At 36.5% G+C, this 19,771-nt stretch overlaps 1 protein-coding gene across 2 annotated transcripts in view; it reads right to left on the reverse strand.

Moving 5' to 3' along the window:
• The window catches only part of dlc1 (DLC1 Rho GTPase activating protein), a 132,065-nt gene that overhangs the window by 75,966 nt on the left and 36,328 nt on the right, over positions 1 to 19,771 (reverse strand). For both annotated transcript variants that reach the window (XM_065254489.2, XM_065254490.2), the window contains exon 5: positions 15,854 to 15,887. In XM_065254489.2, coding sequence (XP_065110561.1) covers positions 15,854 to 15,887 — 34 coding nt within the window. The remainder of the gene's footprint in view (positions 1 to 15,853; positions 15,888 to 19,771) is intronic.

Raw genomic sequence — 19,771 nt, forward strand, 5'->3', positions numbered from 1 at the left:
CTTCCTCTCCCTCCTCCTCTTCCTACTCCTCCTCGACCTATTTCTTCATCATGTCCTCTCCCTCCTCCTTTACCATGTCCTCTTTCTCCTCCTTCACCATGTCCTTCTTCTTTCCCTCCTCCTCTTCCTCCTCCTCTTCCTCGACCTATTCCTTCATTTCTCTGTGATCCATTGTTTCAAAGCTCAATGAACAGATTCAGGCCCTTTTATGTATCTATTGAAGGATCTGATTGCTGTGTGTTCAATTTTGAGTTTAGTGTTTCCAGCTTTGTAATTGTTTGCTAAGCTGTGCTGACTTGAGTGAACAGTATTGAATGCTAGTGCTTTCCATATGACCAGATGGTGTAAGCACTGAGAAATGTAAGGATTTGTGTGTAGAGTTTTGAAGTAACAGTTCACCAAAACTGACTCATGTGTTAACCAAGGTGAAAAAGTAGTACACTTCCATAGTGTATTTTAAGTGCTTTATTTTTGCACACTAATTTTGTACTTAAGAAGTACTAAAGACAAATTTTTAGTATATTAAGATGTTCTTAAGATCATCTTAGTGTACTTCACTGTGCTATTTTGAGACACCATAAATATGAACTAAAATGTGCTAAAAATGTATTTAAAAAATGTATTTATGTACCACTTGTAGTAAACTTGAACCCATCTTTGTATAAAAGTTGTGTTCAAGATTAATACAAGTGTTAACTAAATAAGTTTTTTTATACAGAGATAGTATGTTAAAAGTGCATGTTAGTTCATATTCATGGTGCCTCAAAATAGCACAGTGAAGTACACTTAGATAATCTTAAGAACATCTTACATCTGTCTCAGCAACAATTCAATTCTACAGACTTGACGAGGTTTTCCTGAGATTTTTCCTCTAATGTTTCAGACCTGATCGGGTGAGGATGTAGTTTGTCTTACCTCCTTAAAACTCATCATCTCTCTTGTCTGCTTCGCTTTCCCTGCTTTGCACAAAACATGTTCATCTAAAGAAGCCAATAATGATCGAGTCAAAATAAGATTATTATTATTATTTAGAAACTTACTTTAGTCTAGTCATGTTTTCATAAGCTAACTCGCTTGGCGTCACCTTTTGAATGCGGTTGTGTGCAGATGAACGCAAAGACGTGCATGGACATGGATAAGTGTGTGCACGAGTCAATGCGACTGCTTCGTCGCTTTTACAAGCGTAAATTGGGTAACTACATTGCATATAGATCCGTTTTTGCCGCGATTATCTTTGTATAGGAATACACTAGTTAACTGCTAAAATTTAAACTTGAGATTTACACCGGGACACAAAAGATTTACACTGGGGCATGTGCCCCAGTAAAAGGGATCTAGCGACGCCCCTGCATATATTGCAGTATATTAAATCATATAAAGACAAACTATTACATGGAAAAACATAGTGCCCTTTTTGGTCTTGGTTACAATATATTTTGTATCAATATATACATGTATGGTCTATTCATATACTGCAATATAATGGAAAATATACATATTAAATCCTATATATGGGAATATACTGCCTAATATATTACATGATATTTTCTATGCATATATTACAATATATTGGGAAATATAAATATTAAATCCGATATATGGTAATATATTGCCTAATATATTACATGATATTTTCCAATATACTGCAGTATATGTTTGTTGCATAAGGGACGCCCCCCAAAAAAAACAAAATGGGGGATAAGCTACATTTAAGTTTAACATGCAACCGTTTCAAGTCAAAAACTAATTTTTTAAACACAAATGCAATGCTATGTTCAGAAATTATTATATTAATTTATTTCATTTGAAAAAGTAAATGTTAAATGAGTTGCGACATAATATGAACAACAAACTGCACATGTGAAAAAAAAACTGCTATTAAACATACTATAACACCCTAGGTCCCACTTAATGTCATTCCAAAGAGCCATTAGATTAAAACTGAGGTGTTGGGTATATGAAGTCTATGGTTGTAACTATGGCAAATATTCCTCTTAATGTCCAAAATCACTGAAATTACAGGGATTTTACACATGAAACAAAAACTAGAACATTACAAAACTAATAGATCTGTGGATTAGCTGCTTTCAGTTGACGCTTGATCTTTTCTTTTGACCTTTGGTTTAGCCACAGATCCATTTTTACGTTATTAAAACAAAATAGCAAAAACTGATATCACAGTTTAACAAGTGCATTAAAAATCTACTTAAATAAGTGATAATTTTGTATAAACACTTGCCTAGTTTAGGTCATCTTTTGGCGGACCACTTGGGGGGTTTGGTCCGCGGACCACACTTTAAGAATTACTGCTTTAAAGGTACAGTTAACGGTTTTTTACCCCTAAAATTTTACTGGTACAAAATTGTTCCCTAAGGTACACAATAGGTCCTTAATCTTTCAATGTGTTGTATACCCATAAAAGTACAAAAATGAACCCTCGAGTTTACCACCCCCGTGGTAAAAACTGACAGTGTATAAATACAAAGAAAGACAGATACATTATTGGGGAAATAAAAAGCTGGCGGATTATGATGATAGCATCTACAGCCAAAATACTCCCTGATCCTATACTAATACTCTTTACAGAGGGATTGAGAAGGTTACAAGGGTACACATGCTGACAAACACAAAACAATGGAAAAAGTTCAAGAAGTAAAGTGAATGGAAGAGCGAGAGAAAAACACCCACACAAGAAAACAAGCTGTGGTTCTTGTTAGAAAATGTGGTCACATCATAAGACCGACGCCAATGATCATGGGACATGTACAGACTGCTCAAGGCCAGACATATGGGGCAAAGAGCTCTGTTGAACAACTGAAAAGATGACTTCCTGCTTTTAAAAAGCTTAACAAGGTTCTCATCAACCCAATACACAATTGACAGTTTCCTTCCCAGTGTACTGTATCTCACCACACTCTGAATTTAATGAGTTTAAGCATCTGGAGTGGGCATGGAAACAACATCAGCTGTTTAACAAACCGGTGGCATAAGATCATTCTTATTAGGCCAATGCAGCAGATAAAATCATAAATAAATTAGTCATAATGAAAATGATGATAACCAATGTATTTTTCCATGAGTCCGCAATGTAAGCAATTATAACGGTACTAACAGTCTATGTTTAAAGTTAAACTCAAATTTCATTTTGTTGGCATGATTGTAAACAACTTAATACCATTGCAATAAATAAATGGTTTTAAAGACAAATGCTTTTGTCAATTTAGCTTTTTCACTAAACCAGAGATAAACTTTGAAAAGGATAATGGTTTCCATGCTATACTTACAAAAAGTAGTACCCTGAACAGCAGGCTCATAACAATTATTTATAATTTAAGCTGTCAGGTACAATTTTGTGATTTCATTTGACTAAAGTCTTCATAAAGTTAAGTATGTAAAGTAACCTGCAATTGTATGTTTTAAACAGAGATGGCGATAAAGAGGCAAAATTTACGAATGCAGCTTAAAATCCGCATAAAGTCAGATATTAAATGTGTTCTGAGTTTGTCGCACCACATAAAAATTTGCTATTAACAACCCAACCAAATTTGAACGATGAAATAATGCAAGCAAATGAAATAAGTTATTAAAATCTTTAAAAAATAGGCAGAATTCTCTGCACTCAAGCGGTAGGGGCGTATCTGCTGTCGATGTACCACTACAACCTGGATGGATGCTAGTGAATGTGTTAGGGGCGGAGTTATGTGCGGTGGCTCAAGTGTGCGCCATCGAGCCACCGTTTTAGGCCCGCCTAAAATATCCTGAACTCAGAAATGGTGAAAAACTATTGAATGATCTAACTCTGCCATTCAATACTACAGTCAGTCTTAGTGCAGAGTTTCATCAATACATTTCTAACATTTATAATTTGTTTAAAAACTATTTTCAAGATTGACATTACAGGGACTTTGAACATTTGAATTTTTTATTGTAAACTAAATAATGTAATTTTGTATGAAAATTTTTATAAATAATTGAAAAATAATCCAAATTATTCCAAACAATAAAGTTTAACTGAAAGAAATTATCTATAGTATGTGTTACTAAAGTATGTAACACTTCTGAAAGTAGTATTTAGACCATCCTAAGGATCCCAAGGAGCACCGACTCTGCCATGAGACCTAGCACCATTTCAGTAGAAAATAAGTATTTAAAATATTGAAAATGCGCTGTCTGGAATTTAAGGGAGACAGCAGGAGACAGAAATGGAGAATAAAAACTGAGCAAGTCAATAATGGAAGGAGTGTTGGGACAGATTTAAAGTGATAAAGGGGCTAGGAATGTAAAGGCTCCTGCACAAACCCTGTCTCCTTACTATTAAATCAAGGCCAATAAAACTGTGGGAAATAAAAGGGTTGGATTGAGAGGGCATTAAGCTCTTAAAGTCAAATAACCGTGACAGACAATCTAAAGCACGCATTAACTCTGAAATTCAGGCTCTCATTAATGCTATGTTACTTTTGCCTCTGGGTATGAAGAAGACAATCATGAGATCTGGACAGGATCTGTGGAGAACTTTAGGTTGCCTTGGGTCGTTCCATATGAAGCCTAACCCATTTGAGCATGACCGTCTCAGAAAATTGGCATAGAAATGTAGCGTGTGAAGAAGTACTGTTTGCGAGGACACAGATGGGTCTTTTAAGGCGATCACAGGTTAGACAATCTTTGTAAGTGTATTGGGCTGTTTTACATTTCCGAGGAAAACTGGCTAAAGCGCAATTATGAAATATGAAAGTATTTAGATTTATTCATAAAATCTTTTAAATCACCAATATACGAAAAAATTCGTAATTTACTCACTACCATGTCAAACAAAATGTTGATGTCTTTCTTTGTTCAGTCGAGAAGAAATTATGTTTTTTTTTGAGGAAAACATTCCAGGATTTTAATGGACTTTAATGGACCCCAACAGTTAACAGTTTTAATGCAGTTTAAGATTGCCGTTTTAAAGGACTCTAAACAATCCCAAATGAGGCATAAGGGTCTTATCTAGCAAAACGATTGTCATTTTTGGGAAGAAAAATAAAAAATATGCACCTTTAAACCACAACTTCTCGTCTTCCTCCAGCTGTTTGGCGCACCAGTGCGACCTCACGTAATTGCGTAATAACGTAGAAAGGTCACGTAAATGAAATGCACATTTGCGGACCATTTTAAACAATAAACTGACTCAAACACATAAATTAGTATCATTCCACATACAACAACTTCGGAACGGTCCACTTTCTCCTCACTTGTAAACACTGGGGCGTAGTTTTCGCATATGTCATCCGTGACCTCTTGACGTGATGACGTATTACGTGAAGTCGCGCTGGTTCGTCACACGACCGGAGGAAGATGAGAAATTGTTTAAAAGTGCATTTTTTTATTTTTCTTGCCAAAAATGACAATCGTTTCGTTTAGAGTCCTTTGAAACTGCAATTTTAAACTGCTTTAAAACTGTTAAGTGTTGGGGTCCATAAAAGTCCATTAAAATGAGAAAAATCCTGGAATGTTTACCTTAAAAAAACATAATTTCTTCTTGACTGAACAAAGAAAGACATCCACATTTTGGATGACATGGTGGTGAGTAAACTATCTGGATTTTTTTTTTAAATGGACTAATACTTTAAGTTCACCCAAAAATGAAACTTTTGCATCATTTATTCACCCTCCTGCCTAACCAAATGTACAATTTACTTTCTCTGTAGATTATTTTATACATTTTACTCTGAAAACACAAAGGAAGATATTTGTATTAAAGCAGAAAACAGAAGCAACATTGACTTCCATAGTAGAAAAAAAGTTAAAGATGCTCAAAAACGGTTTGATTATAAACATTGCTCAAAATATCTTCCTTTGTATTCAGCAGAACAAAGAAATCTTTACCTGAATGTGAGTTAATGATAACACAATTAAAAATTTTCGGGTAACTATCCCTTTAAGAATACCAACTAGAACAAACAGCACAAAGTTATAAGCCAAACTTCCATGTATCTAAGAGGAAATGCAGATAACTAATCAAATCATCTACGCTAAGGAGGAAACAATATCCAAAGGACTGTTCCAAAAACAAGCATAAAGGAAACAGCTTTTCTCAGAAAGTGACTGATTCTTCTTTCCAGGCATTGCTAGCACATTTCGAAATTGATTTCCTTTAATCACACATGCAACACAACTTTTAAATTTGATTAAAGCCTTATGGCCAAATTGGAGTTTCCTAGGTCACATGCTGGGCTCAAACAACAGTAAAACCCCATGATAGCTCCAAGTGGACAACTGTCCGGGAATTTTTTTTTTGAGGAGGCTAACTAATAACGAAACACAGTGTGATTAAACATTTGTGGGAAAAATACGTTATTCATCAAAGTCTTTTAAACAAGTGAAACAGATTCCTGTACACAAATGCAATATTCTGCGTCTTTTGACCTCAATTGAGCTGTTCTCATGCAAGGTCAGGCAGTGGGATTCCCACTGGATGTATGCCGGGAATTGAGTGCCGCTGATGTTTTTCCATTTGAATATTAATAGACAAAGCAGAAATCCTGTTCTGATAAACCTCCACCCTCAAATAATATCAGAAAATTATGCCCGTCTTCCCGAAGGCTTAGTTATGAAATAAAAGGCTGTAAAGGTTATAAAGGGTCCACCAAGATTATATCAGCAGCCATTTGTTTAAACATACTGTATGAAAACATACATTATAAGGGACTGATTCACAGTCAAGAGTGAAATTTGCTCATTATCAAAGCTTTGTGTTAAAAATTTATTGTACATAATTCAGATCAGAAAAATATTTTGTGAAATTTGTGGCAATAGCTTATATATAGTGATGCACCGATGTATCGGCCGCCGATATTTATCGGCCCATTTTATATTTGAAACCATCGGCATATCGGCAATAGCACGAGAAAGGCCGAAACCAATTGTTTATTAATTAACTGCATAAAGAAATCCATTATATGTAAAAAAAAAAAAATGAGTTAATGTTGTTAATAAAATAAATGCTGAATAGCAAAAAACACCTTTAAAGGTTGTCATGCTCTCTTATTATATTTGTTTTAGCTTAATTTGTGCCTCTCTTATTATGTTGGTCTGTTGAATTTTAATCAGACCCAATCCATGTTCAGTAAAAATAATTTGATGCAAAAATAAACTAGGTAATAGACCAACTGTATAGTATTGTATACAAGTGTTTAATATCGGTATCGGCCAGAAGTTGTCTGTTTAAATCGGTATCGGCCCAAAAAATCCTATCGGTGCATTACTACTTATATACTATTAAAATCTGCATTTTTTACCATAAATTTATTGATAACCATAATTAAAATACAGACTGTATACAAAAGCACAGTATAAAATGCATTGTATTTTATAGTAAACAATCTAGAAATTAATATGTATTGCATCCAAAACATTGTTACTGACAAATTTAGATTTTTTTTTATTTAACTGGATTGTTTGGTATATCAATAATATTTGGTAACACTTTATTTCGATAGTCCACTTTAGACATTTTACTAATTATAAGTAACTTTGCAACTACATATCAACTACCAATCTTTAGAGAATTAGTAGACTGTCTGCTTAATATCTACTTACACTTTATTGTGATGATATCTCAACAGACATTCAACTAACTATAAGTATCTTTTCAGGTGCATGTCAACTTATTCCACTTACCCAAACCTCTTCCCTAACCCCAACCCTTACAGTCTACTAATACTCTAATGACAGTTAGTTGACGTATAGTTGCAAATTATTGAAAGGTAGTTGGCATGTAGTTGCAAAGTTATTTATAGTTAGTAAAATGTCTAAAGTGGACTATCAAAATAAAGTGTAACCTAATATTTTTTTACTACTTCAAAGTAAGAAAAACCAAGACATGAGAAACTAGGATTTAAAAAAGATCAAATGCCACGGTGGACAAAAGACAGCACTATCAGTAGGACCAGCCAGGCCTGTATGCGCATGTGTTCGGCGCTAGTGTGCGTGCAAGCGTGCATCTGAGGAAGCCGCCTGCAGGAAGCAGTGGACATGTGTGGTCAATCCCACCCCTGACAGTTCCTCAAGCACTCCATTAATGTTTCATTCCCTTCCTCTTCTCTCTTCCTAGAGACTTTCCAACCTGGCTGTACCCGGACTGACCCGGCCCAACCCAGCTGGGCCTCGACCCCAGATGCAGGTGAGTGAGAGATGAGAATTAAGCAATAGACCCACTGTTCTGCACACAGAGCCTGAGCCGTGACGGGGTGCGATAGGGGCAGGAATGCATTGGGATGAACGCACATCAAAGAGCCGTGGGCATGAAAGGGGGGACGAGTTCTGTCGCTGTGATTATAGGTGCCGAATTCGGCCGAGATAAGAAGACATGGGAGGTTATTGTTGCGATAGAAGCAGACCTGAGAACAGTATTGTTGTTTTTACTTCATGATGGCTGATGTTAGTCTGTAAGAGGATTTCAATCAAAACACTGTGAGGGAGGGTTGGCTATGAAAATCGCCCACTGTGTCTTTCATTTCCTCTACTGCCTTTCACTCAACTTACGGCTTGAGGAGACTGGGAATCAGTTTAACAGTCGAGACTTAGCAATAAGGTTCAAAAAGTCCCATTTTATGAGTCACTTTTGACATTAAGATGACTGTCAAAAAGTGTCTTACTCTACCTAAATTATTCAATTATGCTTCTATTAGGAATAATAATCATAAAAAATCAGTATGTATTACTTTTTAATCCATCATAATTGAAATAAACAATGAAACATTTATTGTATGATAATAAATTATTAGATACATTTTCGCTCTTGTAATACTTTGATGTCATACGTTGATCTGTGCAGCGCCATATGTGCGAGTAGTACTTGTAGTGTCTTGCTTCTATTAAGCCACACTGTGGCCTAAATTATAATATAATGATAAAAGTTTATTTCAGTACGTAATCTATTAACATGATGTGTGAGTCCTGTTTTACCTCAGAAATTACGTAACTGTAGTCATATACAGGGGCGGATCTAGAAAATTATTTATGGGGTGGCAAGGGGGTGGCATGAGAACTACAAGGGGTGGCAATGAAGTAAGCGTCCTTGCATGGTTGTCGTGGATTCAAGAAATTATATACTGTATATACTATATTCGGTGAACACTGGACCTCAAATTTTTATAACATTAATAAATGCAACAACAAATGTTCCTATAAGTAAGTACCCAAGCAGCTACCTTTAGCATCTCTACTGTAGCGCCCTTTGTCTTAATACTAAGTTAATACATACAGCTTATCAATATCTAAAAACACTGACTGGTTGAACATAATGGTATAAAGACAGTTATATAAATAAAATAGGTTTGCCTAGTTTATATTAATGTAAAACATTTGAAAGGCACACATCTCTTTCTCTCATAACCCTCTTCTTTAATCCTTTCACTCACTTCATGATGGATTTCTGTCTTTTCACTTCTTTTTAGCTCTTTGCCATCCATATGTTTCTTTCCTTCATTACTTCATCTATTCCTTTCCCTTCCACAACATATTTTTCTGTTTTATTTGTACCTTCCACTCCCATAGTATTTGATTTTTCTATTCTTTTTGGTAAAAAGAATAGATATCAGCCTTTCTTTTCATAATATCCTGGAAAATGCCGCATTAAGTTGTCTTTCAAGCTTTCTAAACATACACAACACTGAATAGTTTTGTCTCCTTAACGAAGACAAATAAAAACATCAGACTATATCATAACGAGTGATTTCATATGCACATATGGAATATTTTGATTGCTGCAGTAGCTAACAAGACATGACGGGCTAAAAAGAACTGCTTAAAAGATATTTACTGCTTACACAAACCTGCAGTTCAGTTGTTTTAACTACCAAGCAACTACCTCGTGCAATATTTAACATCAGTTTAATTTTTGTATTTTTATCCTGATGCAACATTTATCAATAAAATATGACCCTATTCAGTACTCTGATTTGCTGATGTGATGCTCAACTTAATCACTTTAAGACACTAAAGAGAAACCACTAATGTTTTGGCAGCATGTGATGATGTGAGGTGCTTTATCAGAATTACTCGCTACAGACGTGAAGAGACATAAGTTGCACGTTCATAAACATTCTTGCCTTTAACCTCAACGATGGAAAAGTAACGTTTGTGCTTTTTATACTTTGTGGTTTGTCCGCTACCTTTGTTTTGAGCTCGTTGTACTTCCCATCGCTCTGTTGTTGCGGGTTTGTGCGATTAGGAAGGGATGGACTGCAGCGCGAGAACCGGGCTGCATGTGAGTGCCTTGGATGGGGCGATGCATCCTTTCACCGCCGTTTCCAAAAGTCTCCAACCACGCCAGAAAAGATCGCTAGATTTGTCCTAGTCGCTTTTTTAATAAAGTCGCTAAAGGGGTCTAAAAAGTTTCTTAATCTAGCAGTGTTAATTTTAGCAGCAAATTCTGATTTAGTCTTAGTCTTAGTCTTTTGAATAACACATCATTTAGTTTTAGTCTTATTTTAGTCATCTGAAATCTTTTAGTTTTAGTCTAGTTTTAGTCGACGAAATATCATAAGAGTTTTAGTCTAGTCTTAAGTTTTTTAGTCTGTTATGGAATGGTATTAAGGTTTGAATATGCAATACAGACACAGATTTAATGGTTGTTATAGAAAACACGTATTTTATTTTATTCTTAATGTCAAAAAAACTGACCGTGGCTTTTTCACCAAAAAAAATATCAAATAAAATAAGCATAAGGCCCGCTCTACCTAAAAATATACATGGTCCCTGAAAAAGATATGCATTGTCCCTAAATGACATGCACACACAGACGCACGCAGACACACAGACAGAGACACACACACGCACTTACGCACGCACTTTGTCCAGTCATGTAAAACCACAACATCTACTATAATAGTAACGTTACACATTTCATTCAATTTGAGAACACTGAATATTTATACTCAGTATTAATTCAGACAATCCAATACAATCAATACAGTTCAGATGTGTATTCCTTTCGTTTCTATGTTATACCAACTTTAGCGAAAACACTGTGGTTTATCTGATAAAATAACCTTAGCGTGTATGCTTACCTTCGCATGTATTTCTGGATGAGTCGTCTTTACAGGCTGTCGTCTTGTCATATTTGTAGTGTGACCAGATTAGACGCTAGCTCTGACATTTTTGTTGTTAATGAGACATGTCTTCGGACCGGGTGCACCGCAAAACGTTAGCGTGTTGCTAACGAGGGAAGTCAACTGAAATCAGCCAAAGCTGGGAACTAAGACTGTACAACTAAATATAATGTAAACAACCTGTTGTGAAAACAAACTTTGCCGCGGGTTTTCAAAATGACTCTGCCGACTGCTGCCTGTGTAGATCAACCTACCCTCAAAGATTCGCTCTGATTGGATTTCTTCCCAACTGTCCCACAAAATGAGTAGCTCTGATTGGATCTCTTCTCCATTCGTCCCTCCCTAACATTTTCGTCTTATTTTTATTCGTTGACTAAAGTGTCAGTTATATTTCGTTACAGTCTTCGTCATCATATATGATTTTATTTAGTTTTTATTTAGTTTTCGTCCGTGAAAAAGGTTCGTTGACGAATATTTTTCGTCATCGTCTTCGTCAACAAAATTAACACTGTAATCTAGAGACCAAGTCACCAAGTTGGCAAGACTGCGCAGACTTTTTTTATACTGTAAAAGACTTTCTGCTCGGACTGACTGCATGCTTGTGTATGAACTCTGCTGCCTCTGGTTGGCTAACGATGGAAATTAAGCCAATCACCATCAGCTATGTGGTTGTCCCACCCTGTCTAAGACACACACACCAATCATCGTCAGATATGTGTCTCCCACCCCCAAACACACGCAGAGAAAAACTACATTGCCTTTCTGGTTAACAGAGCCTACTCGGGTATATATTATATATATTAAGATAGCCGCGCTGGGGTGGCATATGGGGTGGCAATGCTTTTATTTAGGGTGGCAACTGCCACCCCGTGCCACCCTGGTAGATCCGCCCCTGGTCATATACATTTTTGATTCTTTTTGAAAAACACAGAAATTCGTGACTGTATCACAAATTTCTGTTTCTGTGTCATTGTCACGTATTTGTTACTCAACTGCTTTTCGTTTTTTAAAACCATTGTCGCTTCGGTTTAGGGTTAGATTTGGTGTTTGCATTAGGATGTCACTTTAAGTATTGGTTTATACTATTTTTTCTGATTCATTTTTTATATTTTCTGAATTTTAAACGATTGTCGCCCTGGCGTTAGGTTTAGAGTTGTGCTTGGGTAAAGATGTAATTTTATGTAAATCTAACCCTTTACCGAAGCGACAAAAATAGGACAAAACAGTTGAGTAACCAATACGTGACAATGACACGTAAACAGAAATTTGTGATACGGTCACGAAAAAACACAGAGATTCGTGACAGTATCACGAAAAAGAATCAAAAAATTGCGTGACTATTCATAAATATCAGCTGACGTCACTCACATTTCAAACTTGTCTTCCGCCATTTTGAGTACCTGAAGTGGCCGCAAAATAACTAGAAGCTATGCCTTTAATATGTTGTGAGCATCAAAATCACTATTTTTACAACACTAAGAAGGCTCGACACAACATGACTTTGCTGGAAGGTTCACCTGTGTCTCTACACGTGAACTCGAGCATTAAGAACATTGTTTGTGAACACAGAGTTTACAAAAAAGAAGGTTTTGAACAACTAACTTTGGTTGTTTTGGCATCCGCTCGCCGGCATCTTGGCAGTCAAGATGTATCGATCTCCGAATGCGATGTAAGGAGGAAGGAGAGTAAAGATGGATAGCTCCTAAAGTATAGTTCCATATAAATGCACGGATAATTCGTTGTTTTGTCGCAAGTGAAAAACAATATTGACCTTCTAGTAGAAAAAGGACCTTCATATGAGATTCATTCATTCGCATTCGGAAATCGATTCTTTATGTCTGGCAAAGATGACGAGCAGACACCATAACAGCCAAAGTCAGTTGTTCAAAACATTTCTTTTTAGTAAACTCTGTGTACACAAACAATGTTCTCAATGCTCGTGTTCATGTGTAGAGATCCAGGTGATAGTTTGAGCAAAGTTTCATGTTGTGGCTCACCTTCTAAGGGGCTGTGTACACCAAAACTTTTAAACGCGGCTGAAAACGCCTTGAGGACGCCGAATGCCAGCTGTTTTTCAGCTGAGTGCCAGCTTTCTTCAGCTGAGCGCTTTGGTAGCTGTGATACTTCAGCTGCGAGCCAGTTGGTTGCTGTGGTAATGTCCCGCCCCTCCTCCACTGTGATTGGGCGGCCGTGTGAGAACTGACATTGACGAGCAGAGCTTTTCTCCCAAAGTTGAATCTCTTTCAACTCTCGACGCTCATCGCCGAGCGCGAAAAAAACGCCAAGCGCCGGTTTTCAGCGCGGAAAAAACCCGCTAGCTGCTGGCTTATTTGAAAAACGCCAAGCTTCCATTGGAAACAATTGAAAACATGCGCCGGCCATGGGCGTAAAAGTTTTGGTGTACACAACCCCTTAGTGTTGTAAAATAGTGGTAGTTCGGTAGCAGTGGACAGAGGCTGGAAGAACGCATCAGGGATCGATTAGGCATCACACCCTAACCAAGATATTTAAGTAGAGTTTCTTTTCATGACAGTCGAGGTGCGAAATGTTGGCTTTCGTACTGTAGCCATTTCCCGTATCCGTAAGAATCATAGACAGTACAGATAAGAAATCCGTCAATCGTAGCAAGCAAGCCAATGTACGCGGGTAGGTACTCAAGATGGCGGCAGGCAACTGGAATGACGTAAAAGGTCACATGACTGATATTTATGAATAGGTACAATATTTAATGAGACTGGACTGTCCTGTCAGCACGATTCTTATCGACAGTAAATGTTAAGGCTACTCCCATCGCTCCATTCTCTTTCACAATGTCATCAAGTTATGCCACCCCTAACCCCAACATTACATGGTCAAAAGCAAATCGAACAAAAACGTATAAATGTGGTTGTACGAAACAATACAAATTAGCCACGCCCTAAAATACGTGCAAATTACCATGAGATTGCATTGGAATGCTTTGTTCCGGTTCTATAACCCCCAAACTCACCTAAATTCACATTGCCAATCCTTACGTTTTCACGACAATAGTGCTTGAATTAGATAACAGAAAGTCCCTCACCCATATACACATAAGCGCATACGGATCCACAAACAAGGTGACAGTTTTTGTCAAGCCCCTGCTGTGTCCTGTGCCCAGTTTGCGAAGGGATGCTACAGTAGGAAATAACTCCAGCATTCATCTTAAACACCTTTGATACGGTCGGCTCCTTCCTGTTTCATATTGCCGGTGACAACATTTGCAAAAGCAAAACATGCGAGTATCCTCGGGGAAAGCGGATAAGCATCTGTTGTTGATACATAAGTCCATTGCCATAACAACCTGAAAATTAACCATGAATGCTTTGGGTCTCAGGGTAAAGCTTGCGTGATGCAACCGGGCTGTGCAGCCCACATTCCTGGCTTGATACAGAGAGCCTTTGATGTGTCTAGAAACAGGGGGCCATTGTGTTGCCATCAGGCCTGCGTTTTATCATCCATCACACACCAGAATGCCATGCAACAGAGCCACAGGGGGTCATTACATAACCCAAATGGTCTACAAACCCATCCTGATATAAAATGAACACAAAACTTTACAGAATTCATCGGGCTTGCACACTGTAGATGTCTATAAGATCAACTTGATCGCCATGATTTACACCTTATTCAGCAAAGGTAAAACTAGACAAAACGCACTCCAAGTTAGTGATGGACTGGAAATTAGGTTGCATGTCCCAGCAAGCAATTTAGCGTTAAAGAAATCTAAAACATAGACATAAATAAATAAATTAACTAAACACCTTGTAATCACTGTTCAAGGTCGAAAGTTTGATTTTGACAGTGTTGGGGATATTGTGGCATTGTCAAAAAGTGTATCGCTGTTTATTTAAATTATAAAATATTATTTAAAATATTTACAATAGTATTCTTTGTGTCAATCTAATTTATTAAGGTTACAACAGCTCAAAACAACAAATATTCAATAGGTCTATTCTATATATATATATATATATATGTATATATATATATTTTTTTTTTTTTTCTTAAATTTTGTAACTTTTTGTGAAGCCAGTAAAATATAGATTTATTGTTGGAAGGGACATTCAGTTTTCTTGGATATTGGTAGAGACATGTTCCTAGTGTTCCTATACAAATCGACGCCCTTGGCTAACTTGATGAAATATTATACATCTCTCAAGTAATTTTGGCCAGAACAACATGGAACCAAATTCAAGTTTATTTTGGCTAGAAGTGGGTTACTCATATCCGGACTATAGACGGTTTCAGCAATACCAACATAAACAAGCGGCTTTCGTGGAAAAAACGTAACTTCCGGTAAACTCCACTAAGAATCAATAACAACAAAGTCCTTTACGAGTAGTTTATTTCTGATAACAAGCAAATAAACAACAAGTAGATTACCTTAGTTCATATAGCATAGCTAAAGCGGATAAAAACAGGGTTCATTTTAGGCTAGTTCACTACTCAGACCATTAATAAACAAACAGAAAAGTAAAGTTCCGATCCAGACGCGTAACCGCGACAATGCATGTGCGTTTGATGAAACCATCTATATCGTAGTTACCTAGACGTTGAAATTATGGATATTGCTTGCTGTCATACCTTGTTCTTTCTACTGGAACCAATTGAAGATCAAATATTTATGTCATGCCAAATAATTTACTTCTTCCTTTTACATTGTACAGTATATCATATCAACCGTCCATCAACTTATGCAACGTACCTGTACAGTTGGTTTTGATAATAAAACAACTTACCTGCTCTGTCTTTTTCAAAAGAAACGGCAAAGCTCTGAAAAAAGAAATAATGAAAGAATGATTAATTACATGCAGTATATACAGTACCAAAGGTCTGTTGAATGCTGTATTTTGATTGGTTGAGAAATGTTCAATGGGTATGCATTATTTTTTTATTCTTTGCAAAATGGAAGAAAACACAAAGGGTTAAATAGTAATAAATCATATTTTAAAAACGTACATTTTATCACTTCTGAAAAAAGGAAATCCCTAAAATTGAATTCCGCTGATGCATTATCAATTCGTATTTCACTTATCATCCAAATCCAGGGAGGACTAGTGAATAGTCGGGTTTCACAATGTAACTCTACATACATAGTTTACATTTCAAACCAAGCCATTACAAACTATCCCACCACCTGTCCTTGGGAATAAAACACTGTGTGTGTTTGTGTATGTGCATGCATGCCCAAGCGCAGCTGGCCAAGAAATAAGGCCATTTGTGTAGTCTATGCAACCTTGAAACCCCCTCCCCATATGAACAAGATACCCCATAACACACAAATACACACATGCCTTCATATACTGTAGATTCACTGATAGTGTGTTTTTATCTTTATGTGTGTGATTATTCATTTGTTTCTAATAGTCAATAACGCTAATACAACATATTTTTAACATTATGACAACACATATTTCGGTGGGCATATAATTTAGGAAAATACACAATTGATAGCAAAAAGTGTGTGTTTTAATGGAAAATGATTCATCTACTTGCATCTGTAAGTCCAAATTTAGCACGATTGTGGATTTGGTAAACTCTCCTGTTTCCTGAACTGATACAAAACGTATTAATAACTTTTCCTTTATTTGTTATTGTTCATTGTTTGCACGCATTGACTTTCTTAGGCGGCCAAACAGGAATTTCTGCGGTTCTCTGTGTGGAGCGCTGAAGGAATGTCGGGGTCTCCATCTGAGGATGACCTTCATCCAAAGAACCTCTCTGTCCACTGATCTTTGACCTTGTGTAATCCGAAGGTCCCTGGAACAGATCATATTGACAGAAGCACCTCCATCATCTGCCTCTAATGAAGGATGCGTCCTGTTCTATGAAGAATGCGAGTCCCCTTTCGAAACATCACTTTATCTCGCTCATTCTTGGATTTTATGTTTTATCTCTCCCACCAATTCCTTTATTGCCCTCTGTTATCACATTCTTCGGTTTTATCTACCCTTGTTTTTTTGTTTGTTTTCAAATTCTTTTGCTTTGTTAACATACCCTTATCCTTGTGTCCGCCCATCCTTACCTCAAAAAGCCAAAAGCATGATGGGTAAATATCTTGTATGTGAGGGGTAAGTGTAGCTTATCAAAGGAGTCTGATGTGAAAAGGAATGCTTGCATGTGTCTGCGGACATGTGTGTGTAGATCAGAGAAAACAAGATGTGGACGCCAGTTGGGACATTTACCGCAAGATAGTTGCATGATCACAATCTAAAGAGACATTGTGTACCACAGAGATGAAAAACACTGTGTTGTTGATATCTTACATGTCCCTGCTATTCTCATGCCATATCGTGCGGACCAAATAGGACGTTGATTCTGGATTTACATGCTTGTTGGTTCTGCAACAACATTCATCCAATTAGATTTTAGAGCTTGGTTTGTGGTATTACATCATTCTTATGAAGATATCAACACTGTAAAAAGTGAAAGTTGGATCAACTTAAAAATTACTTCAATTGGTGACACCTAAAAGAAAATAAGATTTTCAACTTTTATGTGAACAATACTTTGAGAAAACATATATTTTTTTAGATGTTTCCAATTGAAGTAATTTTTTAGTAATGAACGTTTAATTAAAAGATACAATTCACAGTTTTCTGCCAATCTGTTTGTCCAATCCATTTTCCAGTCACAAAATATTTTTCCAAATCCTCAATTTGAGTTCGATAGCAGTTAACTTCTTCTGCCTCGCTGTGTTTTCCCAGCTTCAACCGCTTTGTTGCTGAATTGCATTCACTTGCTGAAACTAGCACACAAAAATAAACTAAAATGTACTTTGGCGGAAATGTGTACGGACGTTACGTAGTGTATAGTAGTCTGTAGGCCCCAACTGTTGATTATTAACTGGGGTGATATTAAATCATGAATATGAAAACTGACATGTTTTATGGTCTTGGTCTCAACTCTGTCTCGACTCCTAAAGGATTCGGTCTCCACTCAGACTCGACTGAATTTGAATACCAACGGACTCTGTCTCGACCTGGTCTCAACCCTTCAAAGACTCGGTCTTGACTCGGACTCGACTGTATTTGAAAACCAACAGACTCGGTCTCAACCATTCAAAGACTCGGTCTTGACTCGGTTTAGGCAGTCTCGTCCCCATCACTAACGTTACGTCAAGGAATGAGGACGTGGAGAATGTCAAAATAAAGGTACCTCATATCGATATTTTATGTGTGGCATAGAAGCATCATATTGTTACTAATTTAATCAATACATCTATATCTATCGATGTATTGTTGCACCCCTACTATTTAGGTGTAGGCTATGTTTAGGGTTATAGAGCTGATCCACGTCTTGAAAAAAAGTGTTTGCTGCATGCAGACATACACAGTCAGAAGAAAATTGTCAAGCTGTCACTAGGATGGTACCCTTTAAAAAGGTCCTACACTGAAAAAAATGATTCATTAAATTTAATAAAAATTTTGAAGGTAAGTGGTTGCAATCAATTTATTTAAGCTACATTTAAACAAAAAAAGATTAGTAAAGTAAAATAAAATATAAATTTTTGTTTAAATGTAGCTTAAATAAATTGATTGCAACCACTTACCTTAAAAAATTTATTAAATTCAATGAATCATTTTTTTCAGTGTAATATGTACCAATTTGGTAAAGATATGTAGACATTTAAAGGTCCAGTGTGGGTTTTTTAGCAGCATCTATTGTAGCAGTGAGATTACGAATTACAACCAACCTCAATTTGAAACGCAAAGAGAAGTTAGGGTAGCCGCTACAGGACAAAAATGTTGTTGTCTGAGACAACGTAGGGACGTTGTCAGTTTAGGGCTACTGTAGAAACATGACGCCGATTCCCAAGTAAGGGGACGCACGGTGTATGTAGATAAAAATGGCTCATTCTAAGGTTATAAAAACAAAACAGTTCATTATGTAAGGTCCTTCTAAAAGTCCCACATTGGACCTTTATTACCAATACTGTACTTCTGAGCAACTAATATGAACTCTTTAGGTGCAATGTGTACTTTTTGTAATCGTATCACCTTAGGGACCATTTTTTACTGGTGTCATTGGCCTGCAATTGTTTAAGATGTGAAATCTTTGGTTCTTATGGGGTACATGACGAAACACACATATGACAAGTAGTCATGAGACACGCAATAATTTATTAGAATCAAAATTATTTGAATTTACCAGAGCTGATTGTACATTTTCATAGATATGGTTGCTATGTAAACTCGACATATTAAGCGTTTTCTCTCACAAATGTATCTCACAAATGTAAATATTTTCAAGATTTACTATGTTGAGCCCAATTTAAGAAAATAACAAAATGACATTTTAGTATAAAAATTTTCATGACATTTTTTAAAGAAAGAACGTCATATACAACTAAGATTTATATTTATGTATTTATATTTATGCATTTGGCCGATGCTTTTTATCTAAAGTGCATTACAAGGATAACAGTATAGTGTGTTCCCTGGGTAAAAATCAACCTGATCTTACAAATTTCCATGGCATAGTCACAGAATTTTTTGCTCTCCGCATTTTTCCGTGGCCCTGCCACAGACTTTCTTTTCCGCGGCATTTTCACGGATTGGTTACTCAACTGTTTTATCCTATTTTCTTACCATTGTCACTTCGGTTTAGGGTTAGATTTACATAAAATGACATCCCTAGCATAGTAACCAATCCGT

Source organism: Paramisgurnus dabryanus, chromosome 4, assembly GCF_030506205.2.
Source record: "Paramisgurnus dabryanus chromosome 4, PD_genome_1.1, whole genome shotgun sequence".
NCBI classification, from domain to species: Eukaryota; Metazoa; Chordata; class Actinopteri; order Cypriniformes; family Cobitidae; genus Paramisgurnus; species Paramisgurnus dabryanus.